Source organism: Capra hircus, chromosome 4 (assembly GCF_001704415.2).
Source record: "Capra hircus breed San Clemente chromosome 4, ASM170441v1, whole genome shotgun sequence".
Lineage (NCBI taxonomy): Eukaryota > Metazoa > Chordata > Mammalia > Artiodactyla > Bovidae > Capra > Capra hircus.
The window spans coordinates 38,162,934-38,185,167 of record NC_030811.1 but is presented as its reverse complement, the minus strand read 5'-3'; the positions used below and the strand labels follow the sequence as shown (position 1 = coordinate 38,185,167).

Sequence of the window (22,234 nt, the reverse complement as noted above, 5' to 3'; positions counted from 1 at the left end):
AGGAAGTCAAGAAACACCTGGAGTAACAGGCAAATTTGGCCTTGGAATAAGGAATGAAGCAGGGCAAAGACTAATAGAGTTTTGCCAAGAAAATGCACTGGTCATAGCAAATACCCTCTTCCAACAACACAAGAGAAGACTCTACACATGGGCATCACCAGATGGTCAACACCGAAATCAGATTGATTATATTCTTTGCAGCCAAAGATGGAGGAGCTCTATACAGTCAACAAAAACCAGACTGGGAGCTGACTGTGGCTCAGATCATGAACTCCTTATTGCCCAATTCAGACTTAAGCTGAAGAAAGTAGGGAAAACCACTAGACCATTCAGGTATGACTTAAATCAAATTCCTTATGATTATTCGGTGGAAGTGAGAAATAGTTTTAAGGGCCTAGATCTAATAGATAGAGTGCCTGATGAACTATGGAATGAGGTTTGTGACATTGTACAGGAGACAGGGATCAAGACCATCCCCATGGAAAAGAAATGCAAAAAAGCAAAATTTGTTACGGTAGCAATGGTAAAGTAACACAATAAATAATGTGATTGTATGATCTTATTCCCTTAGCACTTTTCATTAGTTTTTATTCTCAGAATTTGAGCAGTAAAATACATGTGGCAAGGAAGAACATACAGAAAACAGTTGTATTGAAATTGCTATTACTGTCAAAGCTGTATTTATAAAAATTTATCTTTTCTGATAATTGCTCGAGAATGTTGTTTAAACGATAATTCTGCTTGACAGTTCAGTTCAGTTCAGTCGCTCAGTTGTGTCTGATTCTTTGTGACCCCATGAATCGCAGCACGCCAGGCCTCTCTGTCCATCACCATCTCCCGGAGTTCACTTAGACTCACGTCCATCGAGTCCGTGATGCCATCCAGCCATCTCATCCTGGGTCGTCCCCTTCTCCTCCTGCCCCCAATCTCTCCCAGCATCAGAGTCTTTTCCGATGAGTCAAGGGCCCAATATTACCCTGTCAAGGCTTTAAGGTGTTCTTTTCTGTGCAGGCTCAAGAAATGCTATAACAAATCTAAGTAACATGTAGATTTCTTATCATCTATGAGCTATTTCAGTTTGAGTACGGCCATTTTTAAGTATAGTGATTTACAGACATCCATGTTGTCATATTTCTTTACTTCAGAAAATGACTTTCTTCTCCAAAGACCTCAGTGGAGTAAATAAATCTCTTGAAACAGTATCAGAAGGTTGGGAATGAGGAAACCCTGTATAAACCTTAAAATTTTAGTCTGTTGTCATCATTTCTATCAGTGGTTGGGCATTTTTGAGATACTTGACCTGGCATGAGTTACTTTTGAAATTTATAAGCATCCAGGAGTGACTGTTGGCTTAATAAGGAGGGGACTGTAGTATTTCCTTTTACTTTCTGAATAACAGGATTCACACTTAGGTATGATTGAAAACATTTTTGAAATGATGTGACCAACTCAACAGTAATATATCTTCATTTTTTGTAAATAGTGTAAAGCAAAGAGGTAATTAAATTAGAAATGTTATGTTTATTCAGTTTTATGTCTGGAAATAAACTCAAAAGGGAGGATTTGAATTATGCAGTTTGAATTTGGAAACTGTAATACAAATGATAATGTTTTTAGTAACTGACATTCACTGGATACATAGCTGATACTGTGCTTTAACTCCATACACAAAAATGAGCTCAAAATGGGTTAAAGACCTATATGTGAGACCAGACACTGTAAAACTCCTAAAGGAAAACATAGGCAGAACACTCTCTGACATAAATCTCTGCAAATTTTTTTTCAACCCGTCTCCCTGAATAATTGAAATAAAAACAAAAATAAACAAATGGGACCTACTTAAAAGCTTTTGCACAGCAAAGGAAACAATAAACAAATGAAAAGACAGCCCATAGATTGGGAGAAAATACTTGGAAATGATGTGACTGATAAGGGATTGGTGTTCAAAATTTATAAATAGTTTCTGACTCATAACAGCATCAAAACAAACAACCCACTCAAAAAATGGGCAGAAAACCTGAATAGACATCTCTTCAAAGAGGACATGCAGATGGCCAACAGGCACATGAAAAGATGTTCAGCATTGCTAGATATTAGAGAAATGCAAATCAAAACTACAATGAGATATAACCTCATGCCTGTCAGAATGACTGTTGTCAAAAATTCCACAAATAACAAATGCTGGAGAAGGTGTGGAGAGAAGGGACTCTGTTGGTGGGAATATAAATTGGTACAGCCACTATGGAGAACAACAGTATGGAGATTCCTGGAGAAGGCAATGGCAACCCACTCCAGTACTCTTGCCTGGAAAATCCCATGGACAGAGAAGCCTGGTAGGCTGCAGTCCATGGGGTCGCTAAGAGTTGGCACGACTGAGCAGCTTCACTTTCACTTTTCACTTTCATGCATTGGAGAAGGAAATGGCAAGCCACTCCAGTGTTCTTGCCTGGAGAATCCCAGGGACGGCGGAGCCTGGTGGGCTGCCGTCTATGGGGTTGCAGAGTCAGACACGACTGAAGCGATTTAGCAGCAGCAGCAGCAACAACATGGAGGTTCCTTAAAAAACTAAAAATAGAGCTACCATATGACCCTGCAATCCCATCTCTGGACATATACCTAGCGAAAAACATGATTCGAAAAGACACATGCACCGCAGTGTTCACTGCAGCACTACTTACAATAGCCAAGACATGGAAAGAACCTAAATCTCCATCAACAAAGAAATGGTTAAAGAAGATGTGGTGTGTGTGTGTGTGTGTTTGTGTATAATGGAAGTATCACTCCACCATTAAAAATGAATGAACTAATGCCATTTGCAGCAACATGGATGAACCTAGAGAGTGTCACATTGCCTGAAGTCAGACAGAGGAGGAGAAATATCATGTGACATTCTTTAAATGTGGAATCTAAAAGAAATGATACAAATGAACTTACAAAAAAGAAAGAGACAGAGAACAAAATAATGGTTGTCAGGGGGAAAGGGTAGTTAGGGACTTTGGTAAGGTCATGTACACACTGCTATATTTAAAATTGATAACCAACAAGGATCTAACGTATAGCACATGGAACTCTGCTCAGTGGTATGTGCCAGCCTGGATGGGAGGGGGATTTGGGGAAGAATGGAGACATGTATATGTGTGACTGAGTCCCTTCACCATTCATCTGCAACTGCCACCACATTGTTAATATTCAGTTCAGTTCAGTAGCTCAGTCATGTCCAACTCTTTGCAACCCCATGAATCACAGCACGCCAGGCCTTCGTGTCCGTCACCAACTCCCGGAGTTCACTCAGACTCACGTCCATCGAGTCAGTGATGCCATCCAGCCATCTCATCCTCTGTCATCCCCTTCTCCTTCTGCCCCCAATCCCTCCCAGCATCAGAGTCTTTTCCAATGAGTCAACTCTTCGCATGAGGTGGCCAAAGTACTGGAGTTTCAGCTTTAGCATCATTCCTTCCAAAGAAATCCCAGGGCTGATCTCCTTCAGAATGGACTAGTTGGATCTCCTTGCAGTTCAAGGGGCTCTCAAGAGTCTTCTCCAATACCACAGTTCAAAAGCATCAATTCTTCGGCGCTCAGCTTTCTTCACTGTCCAACTCTTACATCCATACATGACCACAGGAAAAACCATAGCCTTGACTTGACGGACCTTTGTTGGCAAAGTAATGTCTCTGCTTTTCAACAAGCTGTCTAGGTTGGTCATAACTTTTCTTCCGAGGAGTAAATGTCTTTTAATTTCCTGGCTGCAGTCACCATCTGCAGTGATTTTGGAGCCCCCCCAAAATAAAGTCTGACACTGTTTCCACTGTTTCCCCATCTGTTTCCCATGAAGTGATGGGACCAGATGCCATGATCTTCGTTTTCAGAATGTTGAGCTTTAAGTCAACTTTTTCACTCTCCACTTTCACTTTCATCAAGAGGCTTTTTAGTTCATTTTCTGCCATAAGGGTGGTGTCATCTGCATATCTGAGGTTATTGATATTTCTCCCGGCAGTCTGGATTCCAGCTTGTGCTTCTTCCAACCCAGCGTTTCTCATGATGTACTCTGCACAGAAGTTAAATAAGCAGAGTGACAATATACAGCCTTGAGAGGAGGCCTTACAAATATCTGTGAAAAGAAGAGAAGCGAAAAGCAAAGGAGAAAAGGAAAGATATAAGCATCTGAATGCAGAGTTCCAAAGAATAGCAAGAAGAGATAAGAAAGCCTTCCTAAGTGATCAATGGGAAGAAATAGAGGCAAACAACAGAATGGGAAAGACTAGAGATCTCTTCAAGAAAATGAGAGATACCAAGGGAACTTTTCGTGCAAAGATGGGCTCGATAAAGGACAGAAATGGTATGGACCTAACAGAAGCAGAAGATACTAAGAGGAGGTGGCAAGAATACACAGAAGAACTGTACAAAAAAGATCTTCACGACCCAGATAATCACGATGGTGTGATCACTCATCTAGAGCCAGACATCCTGGAATGTGAAGTCAAGTGGGCCTTAGAAAGCATCACTATGAACAAAGCTAGCAGAGGTGATGGAATTCCAGTTGAGCTATTTCAAATCCTGAAAGACAATGCTGTGAAAGTGCTGCACTCAATATGCCAGCAAATTTGGAAAACACAGCAGTGGTCACAGGACTGGAAAAGGTCAGTTTTCATTCCAATCCCAAAGAAAGGCAATGCCAGAGAATGCTCAAACTACTGCACAGTTGCATTCATTTCACAAGCTAGTAAAGTAATGCTCAAAATTCTCCAAGCCAGACTACAACAATACGTGAACCGTGAACTTCCAGATGTTCAGGCTGGTTTTAGAAAAGGCAGAGGAACCAGAGATCAAATTGTCAACATCCGCTGGATCATGGAAAAAGCAAGAGAGTTCCAGAAAAACATCTATTTCTGCTTTATTGACTATGCCAAAGCCTTTGACTGTGTGGATCACAATAAACTGTGGAAAATTCTGAAAGAGATGGGGATACCAGACCACTTGACCTGCCTCTTGAGAAACCTATATGCATGTCAGGAAGCAACAGTTAGAACTGGACATGGAACAACAGACTAGTTAATCAGCTATACCCTAATACAAAATAAAAAGTTTAAAGTTAAAAAAAGACATGTTTGTTCAGTTTTACATCTGGAAATAAACTCAAAAGGGAGGATATGAGTTATATAGTTGAAATTTGGGAGCTTTACTATAAATATCGGTAATACAACTGACATTCACTGGATACATACCTGATACTGTACTTTGGTTACATTTATTACAGTTGATTCTTACAACAATTCTATAAGGTACATATTCTCTTCCTCCTTTCATGAAAGATGAAGTAACTGAGGTTTTAACTAAGTTGCCCAGTACATTAGGACTGTGTATAGTGGAATTGGCATAAGAAAACTTTATTTTGACTTATTTTGTGATTGGCCACTTGATTATGAATTCCAGTAGGTTTTTAAATGATTTCTTTCCTTTCTTCCTCTGTCCTTTGTTAACAACATTAGTGATGTATGGATGTGAGAGTTGGACTATAAAGAAAGCTGAGTGCCAAAGAATTGATGGTTTTGAACTGTGGTGTTTGAGAAGACTCTGGAGAGTCCCTTGGACTGCAAGGAGATCCAACAAGTCCATCCTAAAGGAGATCAGTCCTAGGTGTTAAAATTGGAAGGACTAATATTGAAGTTGAAACTCCAATACTTTGGTCACCTGATGTGAAGAGCTGACTCATTTGAAAAGACCCTGATGCTGGGAAAGATCGAAGGCAGGAGGAGAAGGGGACGATAGAGGATGAGATGGTTTGATGGCATCACAGACTCGATGGACGTGAGTTTGGGTGGACTCCTGGAGTTGGTGATGGACAGGATGGCGTGCTGTGGTTCATGGGGTTGTAAAGACTTGGACATGACTGAGCGACTGAACTGAACTGAAACTGAACTGAACATTAGTGAACTTTACCAAGATTTAAAAAATTGTTTTTCTTGGCTGCACTACAGAGCATATGGGATCTTAGCTCCCTGATCAGGGACTGAACCCATACCCCCTGCATTGGATATGCAGGATCTTACTAACTGGACCTCCAGGGAAATCTCTACCAAGATTTTTTTGATCATCCTCTTTCTCATCTCTTACAACATCTCTTAGATTTTTTGCTTTCTATTTGAATACCTTCTTGAAAAATATGTGTCATAGTGGGAGTTTGTGCCATGAGTCTTCTGAGCCTTTGTAAAGTGCCCTTGAGGCATATCTACAGGCCAGGCCAGCTCTCTCTGTCTTGGCAAGACAGGGTTCTCTAAAGAAACAGAACCAATGGGTTATGTTTAGGACCAACAGGAACTGGGGGGGGGTATGGGAGAAAAGAGGGAGAGATTTGAGAGAAATTCAGGAGGATTTGAGAGAGACCAATAGGATCAGAAAGAGAGAGAAAAGATTTCTTGTAAGGAACTGACGTATGTGATTATGGATCTGGCAAGTCCCAAGACCTTCAGGGTGAGTCAGCAAGCGGGACACTCAGAAAGAGCCAATGTTTCAGTTCAAATCCTAAGACTAGAAAAAAGTCACTCACTTGGAAGGCAATTAGGAAGAATGTTTTTTGCTCAGTGGGAGGGTTTATTTATGCCTTCAAGTGATTTGGTGAGGCCCACCCACCACCAAGTTTTCTATTAATATATGTAGAGTTTGCTTTGGAGTATAATTGCTTTACAATGTTGTGTTGGTTTGTGCTGTGCAGCAAAGTGAATCAGCCACACATATACATATATCCTTTTTCTTGAATTTCCTTCCCGTTTAGGTTATCATAGAGCATTGAATTGAGTTCCCTGTGTAGGTACATAGGGTCTCATTAGTTATCTATTTTACGTGTAGAAGTGTGTGTATTAATATGTCCGTCCCAGTCTCCCAAGCCATCTCACTCCCGTCTCCCCCTTGGTATCAATACGTTTGTTCTCTATGTCTGTGTCTCTATTTCTGTTTTGCAGATAAGTTCATCTACACCATTTTTCTAGTTTGCACATATTTGCACTAATTGCTAAGTCACTTCAGTCGTGTCTGACTGTGTGATCCCATAGACGGCAGCCTACCAGGCTCTCCCGTCCCCTGGGATTCTCCAGGCAAGAACACTGGAGTGGGTTGCCATTTCCTTCTCCAATGCATGAAAGCGAAAGGTGAAAGTGAAGTCACTCAGTCATGTCTGACTTCGCGACCCCATGGACTGCAGCCTGCCAGGCTCCTCCATCCATGGGATTTTCCAGGCAAGAGTACCGGAGTGGGGTGCCATTTTGACTTCACTCTGTATGACATTCTCTAGGTCCATCCAGATCTGTGTAAATGGTTCAATTTTGTTCCTTTTTTAGGGCTGAGTAATAGTCTGTTGGATATATGTACCATATCCTCTCTATCCATTCCTCAGTTGATGGACATTTAGGTTGCTTCCGTGGCCGGCTATTGTAAACAGTGCTGAAGTGAACATTGGGGTGTGTGTATCTTTCTGAATTATGGTTTTCTCCAGGTGTATGCACAGCTATGAGATTGCTGGATCATATGATAGTTCTATAGTTAGTATTTTAAGGAACTTTCATACTTTTCTCCATAGTGGTTGTATCAGTTTACATTCGCACCAGCAGTGTAGCCGAGCTCCCTTTTCTCTTTTCATTTATTGTTTGTAGAATTTTTGATGACAGCCATTCTGATGGGTATGAGGTGGTACCTTATTGTAGTCTTCATTTGCATTTTTCTCTGATAATTAGCCATGCTGAACATCTTTTCATGTGTCTGTTGGCCATCTGTATGCCTTCTTTAGGTTATGTCTATTTTTTAATTGGGTTGTTTCTTTTTTTATATGGACCTGCATGAGCTCTTTGTATATTATGGAAATCAATCCCCTGTCAGTTGCTTCATTTGTAAATACTTTTCCCACTTTGAAGGTTGTCTTTTTGTTTTGTTTATGGTTTCCTTTGCTATGCAAAAGCTTTAAAGTTTCATTAGGTCCCTTTTATTTATTTTTGTTTTTATTTTCATAGGGTTTGCTTTATGATATTCTGCTTAAAATTTTTATATTTACACTCATGCCTCAGATAACTGAACTATTTATTTTCTTTTTTTTCCTTTTTTTTTCCCTTCAAAACTTTTCTTCAAGAGTTTCGATATTACAGTTATGCTTCCCTGGTGGCTTAGCAAGAAAAAATCCACCTGCAGTGCAGGAGAGGTGGGTTTGATCCCTGAGTTGGGAAGATGCCCTGGAGGAGGAAATGGCAACCCACTCTAGTATTCTTAACTGGGAAATCCCACGGACAGAGTTACTTGGTGGGCTAGAGACCACAGAGTCACAAAGAGGGAGACACGACTTAGTGACTAAGCATGGACACGCAGACTTTGGACTTATTAATTATTCAGTTTTCTGTTTTTTTAATGCATCTTTGCTTTTACCTTTATTTGCGTTCTCTGGTTGCCTGAAATTCTCACCTCCCTACTACCAGTGTTTTTTTGGTCCTGCAGTGCTTAAAGCTGGGACTCCCAAATCACCAGTAATGCACTGTTCAGGTGTCAGGGTCTTACAGTCTCTGCCTATAGGAGGGAGGTGGAAATCAATGGTAGCCAGGGTTGAAGGTGCAGGTGTGGAAAAACAGTGGGCAAAAACTGCAGTCACTGTCTAGAAAAAAACAGCCCCTAATGGGTGAGGCAGGTATCTGCTCTGTCGAGTGGGATAGGCTCTGAGTCATGAGCATGAAGCTTTGGGGTGGTTGTTCAGTCGCTCAGTCATGTCCAACTCTTTATGACCCCATGGACTGCAGCATGTCAGGCTTCCCTGTCCTTCACCGTCTCCCACAGTTGGCTCAAACTCATGTCCACTGAGCTTTGGTGGGAGAGCCTAAAGCATCTTTGTGCATTTTGTTCAGATGGGTTAAGGTTTCATGAAACAAGCCAAGATACGTCATGAGTTCAAATTCATACTCACCATATGTATCAGCTTTTCCTTAATTTTGGTAATGGCTTATCTTAATTTTTTATTGCTATTTTGGGAGTTTATCTGTATCTGTTTCTTTATGGAAATTTTTGAAAAGCTGTCAGAGGCTTGTGTGGGAGTAGCTAGCCAGGTGCTTCTTTGCACCTGGGATAAGGAAAGATACTTGAAAGGTATTTAATCTCCTTGCCAACAAAAATAATCTCAAAATCTGTGGCACTTTTTAATGTAACAGTAAACCTGTAAATTATAAATCAATGTTAAGTTTTTCATGAAAATTGAATTTGTGGAACCTCTGTGGCTGCTGCTCCTATTTGCTGCTGTCTCCCTCTCTTTGGTACCTCCCCCTGCTACCCCCTCCCCCAGCTGTGTCTGTAAATATTTTACATAATATTGTACATAATTGAGGTGATCTCTCCTTGTCCCTGCTATGCTACGATTTGGATTTTCTTGTGTGGAAATCTAAATGAGAATGTCTCTGAAAAGCTTCTCACTAAACTCTGTCTGCTGTTACGATGTACCTGTGTTTTCACTGGTCTTTGTTAGGTACCCACAGTTTTGTTAGGTGAAGTTCAGAACAACAAATAGGCCTAAACCCTGCTTCTAAGGATCTTGTGATCACCAAGGGATATTGGGAAGAAAGAAAAGAGGGTTATGTTGGATTTAGTGGCGGAAATTGTCCACCTGAATGGCATATCTTGAAGATTGGTCAGGTTATTCCATATGGCTGGAAGGAAATGAAAAGCTTATTTGCTTTTCTCATTCCCCACCCCCCGACTCTCTATATTCTTATCGCTTTCCCAATATAAAATAAATGATGGGAGTTGATCCTGTTTATGGTATGTGGCTTAGGGCATGGAAACCTTCACCTTATTTTTTTTTCCTCCTTGAAATGAACATGAAATTCTGATACTACAGGGCAAAGGAGAGACCAGGGTTTATGAAGACTGCATATCTTGTGAATCTTAAGTACCTCTTCAATTATTAGAGGCTCAACTTTTTCTCACTTCTGTAGGCAAAGTGTTGACAGGGGAAGGAGAGTGGTTTTGAGAGATAAGTTTGGTAGATGTAAAGATTTGAAAAGAATGTTGAATAATGGCTTGAAAATATATAAAATATTGTAATTCTATAATAAATGAAATAATGATTTATTTTAGAAAATTTAGAAAATATTGGTAGTAGCCATGGTAATTTTTTTTTTTTTTTTTTTAACTTTCTGGCTGCCCCATGCAGTATGCTGGATCTTAGTTCCCCAACCAGAGATTGAACTCACACTCCTTGCATTGAACGTGCAGAGTCTTAACTATTGGACCACCAGGGAAGTCCCCTCAGTAGTGATTTTTAATTGCCCTCTTCTATAATGGTCACAGCAACCCTGCGATGGAAGTCCTGTTATCACTCCCAGTCTGTATGTGAAGAAAAAGCTTAGGAGGATGACCATAATGTTTGTTTTTCTCATTTACCTCCCACATGTGCGTATGCATTTCTTTATAACATTTGGATTGTGCAAAGCAGGTTTTTATGACCTACTTATTCACTTAGTAAGACACTTTGAGAACCTTCCCCTTTGTTATCAAATCGTCTTTGAAAACAGATTTTAAGGTCACTGTAATATTTAATCTTGTGAAATTTGTTTAACCCGGGGTCTCTTGACCTTGGCACTATTGGCATTTGGGGAGGGAAAATTTTTTGTTTTGGAAGAGTGTCTCATCCACTGTAGAATGTTTAGCTTTGTCCCTGCCCTCTACCCACTAGATATCAATAGCATCTTCTCCGGCGACTCAGTTGTGACAACAAAAATGTCCCCAGACATTGCGAAGTTAGTGAACCGGGGGAACAACATTACCTCCAGTTGAGAACCACTTATTTAACCATATGTATTTTAAGCCTTTAAATATAGTATATACCTATGAGAAGGCTCATTGAAAATTTCTATCTATATGAAAAAGTAGACCTACATCATCTAGAATACATTTATGAGCTCCTAATTTTAGCTACGTGTTTTTGATTAATGTTTTCAGTAATAGCAGTATTGCTTGAAAGTAAAAAACTTTAACAGCATTATTTGCATTCATATAAGAGTGTAATTGCTTGTCTGTCACCAGTCTGATGGAAAGGCATCGTGGGAGCTTTGACCACAGTTGTTTTATTGTAGATGAATTCCATTATCTCCGTGTCACTTTCTTAAAAAGTTTGGTCATTGAGGCAGCTATAATACCTTGTGTTATAAATGGAAACTAGAAGTTACTCTCTTGGCTTGTTTATGTAGTTTTCTTGATATGTTTTGACATTTTAGAAGGATATATGAAACCAGCTTTCCTACCAGACAGTCATCTTTTTGTGTAGATAAAATCATCCTTTTGTAATAGCACTATAACCTGTAATAGTTAACAGCTGCACTTGCCCTTTTAAGGAGGTGGCATTCATTTGGGAAGGGCACAAATACAAAATCAACAAAAGTCCTTATTTCTTGATAAATTTTGAATCTTACAGTTATTCTTTTTTTGTACAGTTTTTCTCATCATAAATCTCTTTTTGTGAACAAGTTTAAGACTGATATGACATAGGTGGAGATGTCCTTTATTGGTGACATTACAGTTTCAAATAAATGTATATGCATGATAATATATATATTTCTTGACTCTATATTAATGTTGATAATAAAGTTGATATAACTCCTGTTGTAGTGCAGAGTTCTATCCTTAAAAATTTGTTAGTTGTATATTTTGAGACCTCAAATTATGTGGTTTGATTGACTTACAGTATAATTTCAATTATGGTGATTATAATTCTCGAGAAAATGTTCTAGAGGAAAGCCTTTATACCTTCAGACTAATGGCTGACGATTGATTTGATTTTATTAACACTTGGTTTTTTCCTGTGGAAGTTCAAGCTGCTCTTTTTTTTAGACAGTGAGAATTTTGTTTTGTTTTTGAGGATGTTAGTGTTCCCTATTTTGTTTAGCTTTATATTTGTTAAAAGGAATTTGTCTCTGGTTAGATGTAGTCGATGACAAGAGATCAACGCACCCATTCATCTTATTAAAAATCCTAGAGGTTCAGCTTTCTCATTGGTGAGTCTAGCTGAGATGAAGGCATCTCCATAGAATGAGATTGTAAATTGTCTAGGAGCACTCCACTGGTGATATTTTGTCACTGGCTTAACTTGGATTTTGTAAACATCTCATCTCACCCTTCTTGTGTATCTACTATTGTTTTGTGGGGGGGGGGGGGGGGGGGAAACCGAAACAAGACAAAACAGTATTTTAACAAAGAACTGATAACCAGAAATAAAATTTTGAGTTCTAGATTCATAAAAACCATAGAAAATATAATGATCTTTCTGTCAACCACTGAATTCATATTACACATTTTTTTTTAAAGTAAAATTCAGCTCTTCATTGAGACTGTCACATTGTACATAAAATATACTGTGAAAGATGTGGTTAGAGTTAAAACAGGATGAAAAATTGGTTATAAATGCCAAACAGTTTTTTCTTGTACAGAAAATTTAAGTTATCAGATGAAAAGTACGATATTCTTGTTGGTTATATAATTCTAAGTTAGGTGATGGGATTTTCTCTATGTACATTGACCCTGTGGTGTTAGCAACAAATTGTTAAATAGTTTTTGAGGCAGAAATCTGTAATTACCTTAGTCTGTTGTCCCAAAAGCGACTTTTTGACTTTCAGTTCAAACCTCAGTAAAAATGACCATGATAAATAAATTTATTTTCAGATGTTTTAGAATCCTACAGGATGATCTAAAGGACTTGTCTTTAATTAAGTGTTATCCACTTAGTGAAAGTCCATGTTATTTGAGGAATTGATTCTTTTTAAAGAAAAGCTTCAGATTTTCTTGTATGAGTAAATGTCACTCTGTTCATATCTTCGCTTAACTGCAAGTCAGGACTTGTACTGTGCCTCTAGGTTGTCATAGAAACGCAGTTAACTGTCATCTCAACTCAGACTGTTGATGGTTTTATTTGTAGGCTTGCAAGATTATTAAAATTTAACAAAAATTATTGATTTGCTTTTTATTAACACTGGATTGTTTTCTGTGGAAGTTCAAATTGCATGAAAGTCTTTTTTTCTGTTTAATTTTTTTTTTTTTACAGTGAAACTCTGTATTAAATCTACCTGATTTTTAAAATGTTTTTTATTTGAAATGTGATAAAAAGTCTGCAGCAGTAGAATAACCTCTGCGAATTGTATTTTTGAATCACTTTCCATTTTCTTTGTTTACAGCAAGCAGAAAACACCTTAAAAAATTCACCTTTAGCCTGCTTTTAACTTAACATAAAAGATACCTGTCAGAAAAGCGTGAAATGCTACATCAAGTGCCTAATACTGGAGTTTTCATTTTATTTATGGTTTTTGAAGCCTAGCACGAATGCTTCAGTGAGCTGTGCTGTGAAAGTATTTATTTTTGTATACTTATGTGAGAGAAATTATTTAGTTTCCACTTATGAATAAGACAGGCAAACCTTATTTACAGTAACTTTATCTAATGGTCCGTGGTTGAGTGCTTTTATGCAAAATAGTCCAGAGGCTAGAATTAACTTTTCACATTGGATGCGCATTTGATGTCCAGTCTTAAACAACATGTGGCATCTTATTATAAAGACTAACATTCAGGATTCAATTTGTATTTAACACATTTACTTCAGAATGCACACATCATGCCTTGGCTACATTTAGTGTTAACTTTGTAATGATTTCTCTTTCTCGCTTGTATTAGATATTTAAGTAGAAGTGTTTATTCATTGCTTTTTGTAATTTTCCTATTTCTAGATTTTTTTAAGACTGAGTTAATTAGCTATTTGATATTTTAACAACAGATCCTTTTTGGACATGCAACAACTCGTTGGGTTGAGGCGATTATTGTTCGTACATTTTTAAAGAAAGGTAGGGCTTTGAAGGAACCATGCACATACTACTTCCTTCTGTGGCTATTAGTTCTTGGAGTTATTCTTAAAAAGTTAGTAGGTAGACCATCTCTGGTTTTACCACTCTTTTACTAAATAAACAACTAGTAGCTTGTGTATACTGGAGAAGAAAATTTAAGACAGTTCATCAGTAGACATGGAATATTGATTTTTTTATTAAACTAGGTTTATTGCTCTTAAAATTTCATTACTCCTCTTGTAGCTAGTCTGCATGATGCCCCCCGGTGATTCTCACCTCTTATTATTCCTGCCTTCATGTCCTCCCCTCCCACTGAATCATGGCTGGTCTGTATGATCAACATACAGGAATACTATGGAAGCGACAGCATGTGACCTCTGAAGCTAGGTCGTTAATAACCTTAGGGTTTCCACCGTGCATTCTCTTGTACCACTCACTCTGGGGGAAGTCTCATTTGCCATATCCTAAGGACATTGATGCAGCCCTTTGGAGAAGTCCAGAAGAATAGCGACTGAAGCCTCTTGTCAACACCCAGCGCCAACTTGCCACCCATTTGAGTGAGCCATCTGGGAAATCATTACTCTGACCCCAGTCAAGTCTTCAGATGCCCAACTGACACCTTGTCTGCAACCCCAGAAGAGATCTTGAATCTCAGGCAGCCAGTGAAGCCACTTGTGTATTGTTTACCCACCAGAACTCCATTAAATAGCACATATTTATTGCTGTTTTAGGGCTTCCCAAGTGGTTAGGGGTAAAGAATCTACCCGCCAGTGCAGGAGACAGGTTTGATCCCTGGGTCAGGAAGATCCCCTGAAGAAGGAAATTGTAACCCACTCTAGTATTCTTGCCTAGGAAAGCCCACGGACAGAGGAGCCCGGCAGACCTGTAGTCTGTGGGGTCACAAAAGAGTCAGACCGTGACTTAGTGACTAAACAACAGCAGTATTGTTGTAAAGTCAGTAAATGTTGGAATAATATCCATCTATCTATAACTAATGTACCTGCTAAATAAATACATTTTACACGTTTCCTGTTGATCACAGTTTATAGTTTTTTGTAGGCATAAAAACCTTGGAGGTGTCTATTGTGATTTGTAGTGTAATTTTCATAAGAGTTTGGGGTAGTATATTAAATGAGGCATTGATGTTAGAGCATTCATAACTGAATTTGAATTTTAGCTTTGCTTTCTATCCACTGTGTATCTTAATGACATTACCTAAAATTTCTGATTATCAGTTTTTACTGAAATATCTGTAAAAATGGGATAATGATATTTAACTCACCATAATCTTTTTTTTTTTTTAAGTCAGGATGAAATGAGATATCTAGTGTTAAGTCTTTAGCATAATGGTTGATATATCTCTCATCCTGTCAGTTTATCCAGAAATGAGCTCCTTTCCATGTGAAGTAGGTCTTTGCCCCAGGGATAAAGATTTCTGTAGGCATCTGAGTTCATGGTCTCTGTGTGATTGTTGATCAGTATTATAATCTTTAAGAAGTCCAGTACTTAACAGTCTACAAGTCATTTTTCTTTTATGTAATTTTCTTTTTACTGTGATGTGTCTAGGTGTGATTTTCTTCATACTTATGTTGCTTCAGTTTGCAAAGTTTCTTGATCTTGTGGGTTGATGTCTTATGAGTTTTGGAAAATTCTCAAGTTGTTACCTCTGTAAGTATTCTTCCTGACCCTCCTCCCTCCCATTTTTCTATTTTCCTTATCCTAATGGGGACTATATTGAAAAATGTTAAACCCTTTTCACCGTGTCCCACATATCGCACATAATTTTTCTGTATTTTCCGTCCATTTTCCTTCCCTGAGCTTCCCTTTGGATATCTTTTGACCTGTTTTCCATTTTACTAATCCTGTCTTATGCTTCGCTAATTTCTGTTGAACTATAATATTGAGTTCTTAATTTCAGTTATATTTTTCAGTTCTAAAATTATCATTTGATTTTTTTTTACAGATTGATGTTTTGTATTGAAATCTTTTTATCTATTTCATTCATCTTTTTAAAAAACATACTTTATAATAATTAACATAATTATATTAAGGTCTTTTTCTGCTAAATCCAGTATCTGGGTCATCCATGGGTCTGTGTTTTCGTTTTGTTTAACACACTCTTTTTCTCCTTGATGTTTAGTTATTTGGTCCTGTCTTGTGGCGCACCTGGTAGTTTTTTTAAATTGAATTCTTAGTACTTAGAATTGAATTCTTAGTGAAGAATTGTAGAAGCCCAATAGTATTCTTTCTCTAAGGAGCCACCCTTTCCCTTACTGGACAGATAGGTTGAGGGTTATGTACCTTACTCCAGGGAATGAATTGAGGCAAAGCTAGACAGAAGTTTTGGGAAGCTCTTTGTGTTTGTGTCCTGGGGACTAGGAGTCCCAAATAAGAGGCTTTGGTGTTCACCAGGACATCTAATTTTCTTCCTAACATGTCAAGGCAGCGAGTTTGCATTTTTGAGGCAAGCTTTTTTGTCTCCTACCTTATGTAGTTTTGGAAATTAGCAGTTGTCTTTTGGGGAAAAGTGGCTGTGTAACAAACTCCCTTCTTTGCCTCTCTCTTCCACCCATCAAGCCTCCAGTCCCCACAAGTACCAGAAAGTGAAAGTGTTGGTCACTCAGTCTTATCAGACTCTTTACAACCCCATGGACTGCAGCCCGCCAGGCTCTTCTATTCATGGAATTCTGAAGGCAAGAATATTGGAGTGGGATCTTCCTGACCCAGGGCTTGAACCTAGGTCTCCTGCATTGCAGGCAGATTCTTTTACTATCTGAGCCACCAAGAAAGCCCAGAAGGTTTGCTGTTTTCCACGCTTCCAAGTGTGGCCATCTTTCCAGGCAGAGTGTCTCAGCCTCCTGTTGATAAACGCCTCCAGGAAGAAAATGACTGTGGAATGCCAGCTGGCCTTTCCGTGATTTCTCCACCACCTTGGAATCACACTTCTAGTTCAGATTGCCTCAGTAGCCCTTTAATTGATGTCTTAGACTGATTTTGCTCTGTATTTCACTAAACATTCCTAGGTATTCTGGGTGGGACCATTGATGTACCTCCAACTACCCAAATGTTAGCTGGAAGGTGAGGACCACAGTTATTTTTGAAGGAAATGATGAGTAAACTGTTTTTGTGGACTCTGCTCTTTTGGCCAGTTTTATTCTACCACAGTTGTCACTATATGCACATTTCCTTCTCATTGTATATTGATGCAGGAAAATAAATGTTTTTCTGAATCACTGTCGTAAGTTTTATAACTAATCTTGATTTATTAATTCCTGGCCTTTATAGACAATCTAGATTCTGAACTTTGTAACTCTGAAGATTAAGGATGTCTTATGATGCTATATCAACAGTGAAATTGAACATCTAAAGTTAGTAATAACAAGTATAAAAGATTCAGAGCATTTTAATGCATAAGTAGGTTTATTCAGATGAGAGTCAACAGTGTATATTCTAACATCAACTAAGTAATAATATCCATTCATGGTTTCTCAGTTATTTGAAATTAATATTAAAATATTTTCACCTGAAGAGTAAGTATATACTTTGCTTTATATAAAATTTCTGATTTTCTTTCATTTTAATTTTTATAATTTTTCTAAATAAAATGGGGTATTCTCAAATCTGACAAAAATGCTTGCAATTCTGAAATACAGAATTCGTGTCTTTTGGAAGTTTATTGTATTCCTGTCTCATTGCTGTGTTTTATGTCCATGAGGGTACATTGACAAGTATTTTGCCTATGCACCTTTTATTGGCTTTTGTCCGAATAGTGGGACAGACAGTTTTGTATTTTCTCGATATGCTGAAGTTGATTACTGTCAACAGAAGGTATATGTAGTCCTCTTTCGAGCTTTCAGATTTATTCTGCCATTGAAGTTGTAGCATTTGATAGGCCAGTTGGAAAAATGAAACATGAGAATCTTAACCTTTAGCTGTAGTTGTGGTTGTTGACAGTCATTGAGGGAACCACCTCTGGTTCCACCTTACAACGTGTGTTTTGAGTCTTTGACTCTTTCAGATATGTCCTTGAGGCTGTCATCTCTGTTTTCCATGCAGGAAGAAGAGAGTGAAGAGGAGCCGAAACTGAAGTACGAAAGGCTCTCCAATGGGGTAACTGAAATCCTTCAGAAGGATGCTGCTAGCTGCATGACGGTCCATGACAAGGTAAGGTGACCTGTAGAGGATGCTTCTGTAACTCGTTTCTGTCATATGTTTGCTGATATTTTGAGGTCTGGTGCTTTGGGTGGTGGTTTTTCACAGTAATTGTGTCTCCCTGCCACTCTTCCTCTCTTCTTTCTCACCAGTGAAAAACTGAAACAACAACCAGAGATATTATATCAATGTATTTGTACACACACACTCCACCCATTGCCACAGTGTATCAAATAGAAGAGGATGATGGTTGTGAAAGGTCTGTAGCAAGTGATTCTCAGAAACTCTGGCACTTAATTCCTCAGATCTTACATAGTAGAGTAGAAAAATGTTAAGATGAGAAATATTCTGGAGCTCATTGCTTTTGTAAGAGTAGAAGAGATTACATTGGAGGCCTTAGGAATCAATAGAAAGGCCTCAAATGATTTTTTATGTATTATATGAATGAATATATATATTCCACATCTCAGTCTTCATTATAGAAAAGCCCCCCACCAACGTTTTGAGTCCAGACTAAGTACTATACAGGACCCTTATCCCATTATAGACCAAAACAGTCCAGGACATAATTGGAATATTAGAAGCAAGGCATTCTGATCATTGCTCCCTTTTCCCCATGAGCCGTATGAGTGAGCCTTGGTACCTCCACTGAAGGCAGGCACCTGGCTCTGATCCACCTCCTGGCTTTATCCCCTTGTTACTAGCAGTATTGCCTCATCTATCTCCTTGCCTTTACCCAGTTCCCCTTTATTACAGATTTCATTCTGTTGTAAATAGATTTCCTGCTTTCAGCATGCCAACAGGACCTGTGTTTTCTGTCTTGTTTTTCCAGAACCCTCTCCTTCAGCCCTGTTTCATCTCTCTATCCTTAAGGCCACATTCTGGAGGCTTTATGTCCGTCCCTGGAACGTGAAGATATTTTGGGCAACACTCTTAATCTTTTTATCCTTCAAGCTTCTGTGTTCATCTTCCCACTAACCCTGTTTTGTGACTTGATGGAGCCCTGATCGCTAATCCAGTCTTCTTCTTTTCTGTCTCTGTCAAGTGGTCAGCCATTCTAACTTAAGTTTACCAGCAGATTCAATTCTTTGCTCTCAAGGACGCACCCCTGCCACCCGCCTCAGCCCCACCGCCCCAGCTAAGCTCTCAGCTTAAAGTCAGTGCTACAGCAAGGCCACCCGCCATGTGCTGGTACACCTTGCGTGTGAGGTGTACATGTCACTTAAAGGGCTGATATTTATTTGTCCCTCATCAGCTCCTTCATCCCCAATCCGCCTTCTCGGCCACCGTTCCTTCACTCTCAGACAATGATGTCATTTCTATTTCTTTAAGAGAATGGAAGCTATCCAGCAGATCAGCCTCAGTTTCTGACTGTTTGCCCAGCTCATCCTTCCCCTCCTGCTTATGGTCCTTTTTGGCCACATCTGTCATTCACTTCATTTCATCCCTTCTCTCCTAGCGATCCATGCTGTGTCATGGAACAGACATAACTCCAGCCCCACGTAACCACTGATCTACTTTCTGATTCTGTAAATGAGCCCATATTTGATAGTTCATGCTTTTGTTGTTGTACAGTTACTGAGTCGTGTATGACTTTTTGCGCTCCCATGGACTGTAGCATGCCAAGCTCCTCTGTCCTTCACTGTCTCCCAGAGTTTGCTCAAGTTCATGTCCATTGAGTCAGTGATGCTCTCTAACCATCTCATCCTCTGCCACCCCCTTCTCCTTTTGTCTTCAGCCTTTCCAGTATCAGGATCTTTTTCCAGTGAGTCTGCTCTTCACATCAGATGGCCAAAGGATTGGAACTTCAGGTTCAGCATCTCAGTCCTTCCAGTGAAGGACTTTCAGTGAAGAGTATTCACTATACAGTGAAGAATATTCAGGGTTGATTTCCTTTAGAATTGACTGGCTTGATTTCCTTGTCCAAAGGACTCTCAAGAGTCTTCTTCAGCACCACAGTTCAAAAGCATCAATTCTTGGGAGCTGGTAGCTCAGTCAGTAAAGAATCCACCTGCACTGCAGGAGATCTGAGTTCTATCCCTGCTCGAGAAGATCCTGTGGAGAAGGAAATGGCAACCCACTCCAGTATTCTTGCCTGGAAAATTCCATGGACAAAGGAGCCTGGTGGGCTGCAGCCCATGGATTTGCAAGAGTTGGACACAAATTAGTGATTAAGCCATGTCCTTCTTTATGGTCTGGCTCTCACATCCATACATGACTACTGGCAAAACCATAACTTTGATTATACAGACCTTTTTCATCAAAGTGATGTCTTTGCTTTTTAATATGCTGTCTAGGTTTGTCATAACTTTCCTTCAAAAGAGCAAGTGTCTTTTAATTTCATGGCTGCAGTCACCATCTGCAGTTACTTTGGGGCCTAGGAAAGTAAAATATCTCACCACTTCCACTTTTTCCCCTTCTGTTTGCCATGAAGTGATGGGATTGGATGCTGTGATCTTAGATTTTTGAATGTTGAGTTTTAAGCCTGCTTTTCAATCTGTTCTTTTCACCCTCATCAAGAGGCTCCTTAGTTCCTCTTCACTTTCTGTCATTAGAGTGGTGTCATAGGCATATCTGAGGTTATTGATATTTCTCCCAGCAATCTTGATTGCAGTTTGTGATTCATTCAGCCTGGCATTTCGCACGGTGTACCCTGCATATGAGTTAAATAAGCAGGGTGACAATATAGAACCTTGACGTACTGCTTTCTGAGTTTTGAACCAGTCCATTGTTCCATGTCCGATTCTAACTGTTGCTTCTTGACCCACATACAGGTTTCTTAAGCAGGTGTGATGGTCTGTATTCCCATCTCTTGAACAGTTTTCCACAATTTGTTGTGATCCACACAAAGGCAGGGGGGGCTCATCTTCCATTGCCATATCTTTTTGCCTTTTCACACTGTTCATGGGGTTCTTGGGGCAAGCACACTGGGGTGGGTTGTGATTTCCTCCTCCAGTGGACCACGCTCTGTCAGAACTCTTCCCTATGACCCATCCATCTTCTGTGGCCATGCACAGTATGGTTCGTAGCTTCATTAAGTTACACAAGTCCCTTCACCATGATAAGGCTGTGATCCATGAACTGGGGATCAGTTCAGTTGAGTTCAGTTGCTCTGTCGTGTCTGATTCTTTGCGACCTCATGGACTGCAGCACACCAGGCTTCCTTGTCCATCACCAACTCCTGGAGCTTGGTCAAACTCCTTCATCAAGTCAGTGACACTATCCAACCATCTCATCCTCTGTCATCCCCTTCTCCTTCTGCCTTCAGTCTTGCCGAGCATCAGGGTCTTTTCCAGTGAGTCTGCTCTTCACGTCAGGTGGCCAAAGTATTGGAGCTTCAGCTTCAACATCAGTCCTTCCAGTGAACATTCAGGACTGATTTCCTTTAGGATGGACTGGTTGGATCTCCTTGCAGTCCAAGGGACTCTCAAGAGTCTTTTTCAACACCACAGTTCAAAAGCATCAATTCTTTGGCGCTCAGCTTTCTTTATCGTCCAGCTCTCCCATGGCTGGACTGGAAAAACCATAGCTTTGACTAGATGGACCTTGTTGGCAAATAACGTCTCTGCTTTTTAATATGCTGTCTAGGTTGGTTGTAACTTTTCTTCCAAGAAACACGCGTCTTTTAATTTCATGGCTGCACTCACCATCTGCAGAGATTTTGGAGCCCCCCAAAATAAAGTCTGTCACTGTTTCCACTCCCAAGATTTGGTCCATTGGTCACTTGTTTTCTAAATATTTACTTTTCTTGATTTATTTCATTATTTCTGTGGTTACTTCCACCCTGACGCTCTCTAGATTAGCGTGCTTGTTTATTTAAGCGCCACTTATACAGCTGTACCTTCGGTTCTATTTTTACGTGTAACTCGCCATGGCCAGAGGGAACTCATTTTTTTTTTCTCTTCCTTCCTTTGCATTTGTTCTTTTGTTTCTCTGCCCCATTTGGTGGCAGCACCTAAGGCAAAACTGACCCTCCCTTTCCACCCCATCGTTCCCTAAGTCCTGTTGGTTTTCTCACCACCCCTGCCCTTGCTGAGGTCTTCCACTTCTCCTCCCTATACTCGTGTATCTCTTATTTATTATTATTATTTTATTTGCTTTTAACTCTTTTGCCACCTAGTTGCCAGAATGCTCTGTGGAAAATATCAGTTCTGCAGCTCAGGTCTGATTTTCCTCATCTGCTAAAGTCTGAGCTCCTTCATGTGGTATTTATGGCCCTCTGAGATCTTGCCTCCTTG

General features: G+C 39.5%; 1 protein-coding gene across 1 annotated transcript in view; it reads left to right on the top strand.

Annotated features, from left to right (window-relative positions):
• VPS41 (VPS41, HOPS complex subunit) overlaps positions 1-22,234 on the top strand; it is a 200,147-nt gene that overhangs the window by 25,729 nt on the left and 152,184 nt on the right. Inside the window, exon 3 of the mRNA XM_005679350.3 lies at positions 17,901-18,008. Within this exon, the coding sequence (XP_005679407.2) occupies positions 17,901-18,008 (108 nt within the window). The remainder of the gene's footprint in view (positions 1-17,900; positions 18,009-22,234) is intronic.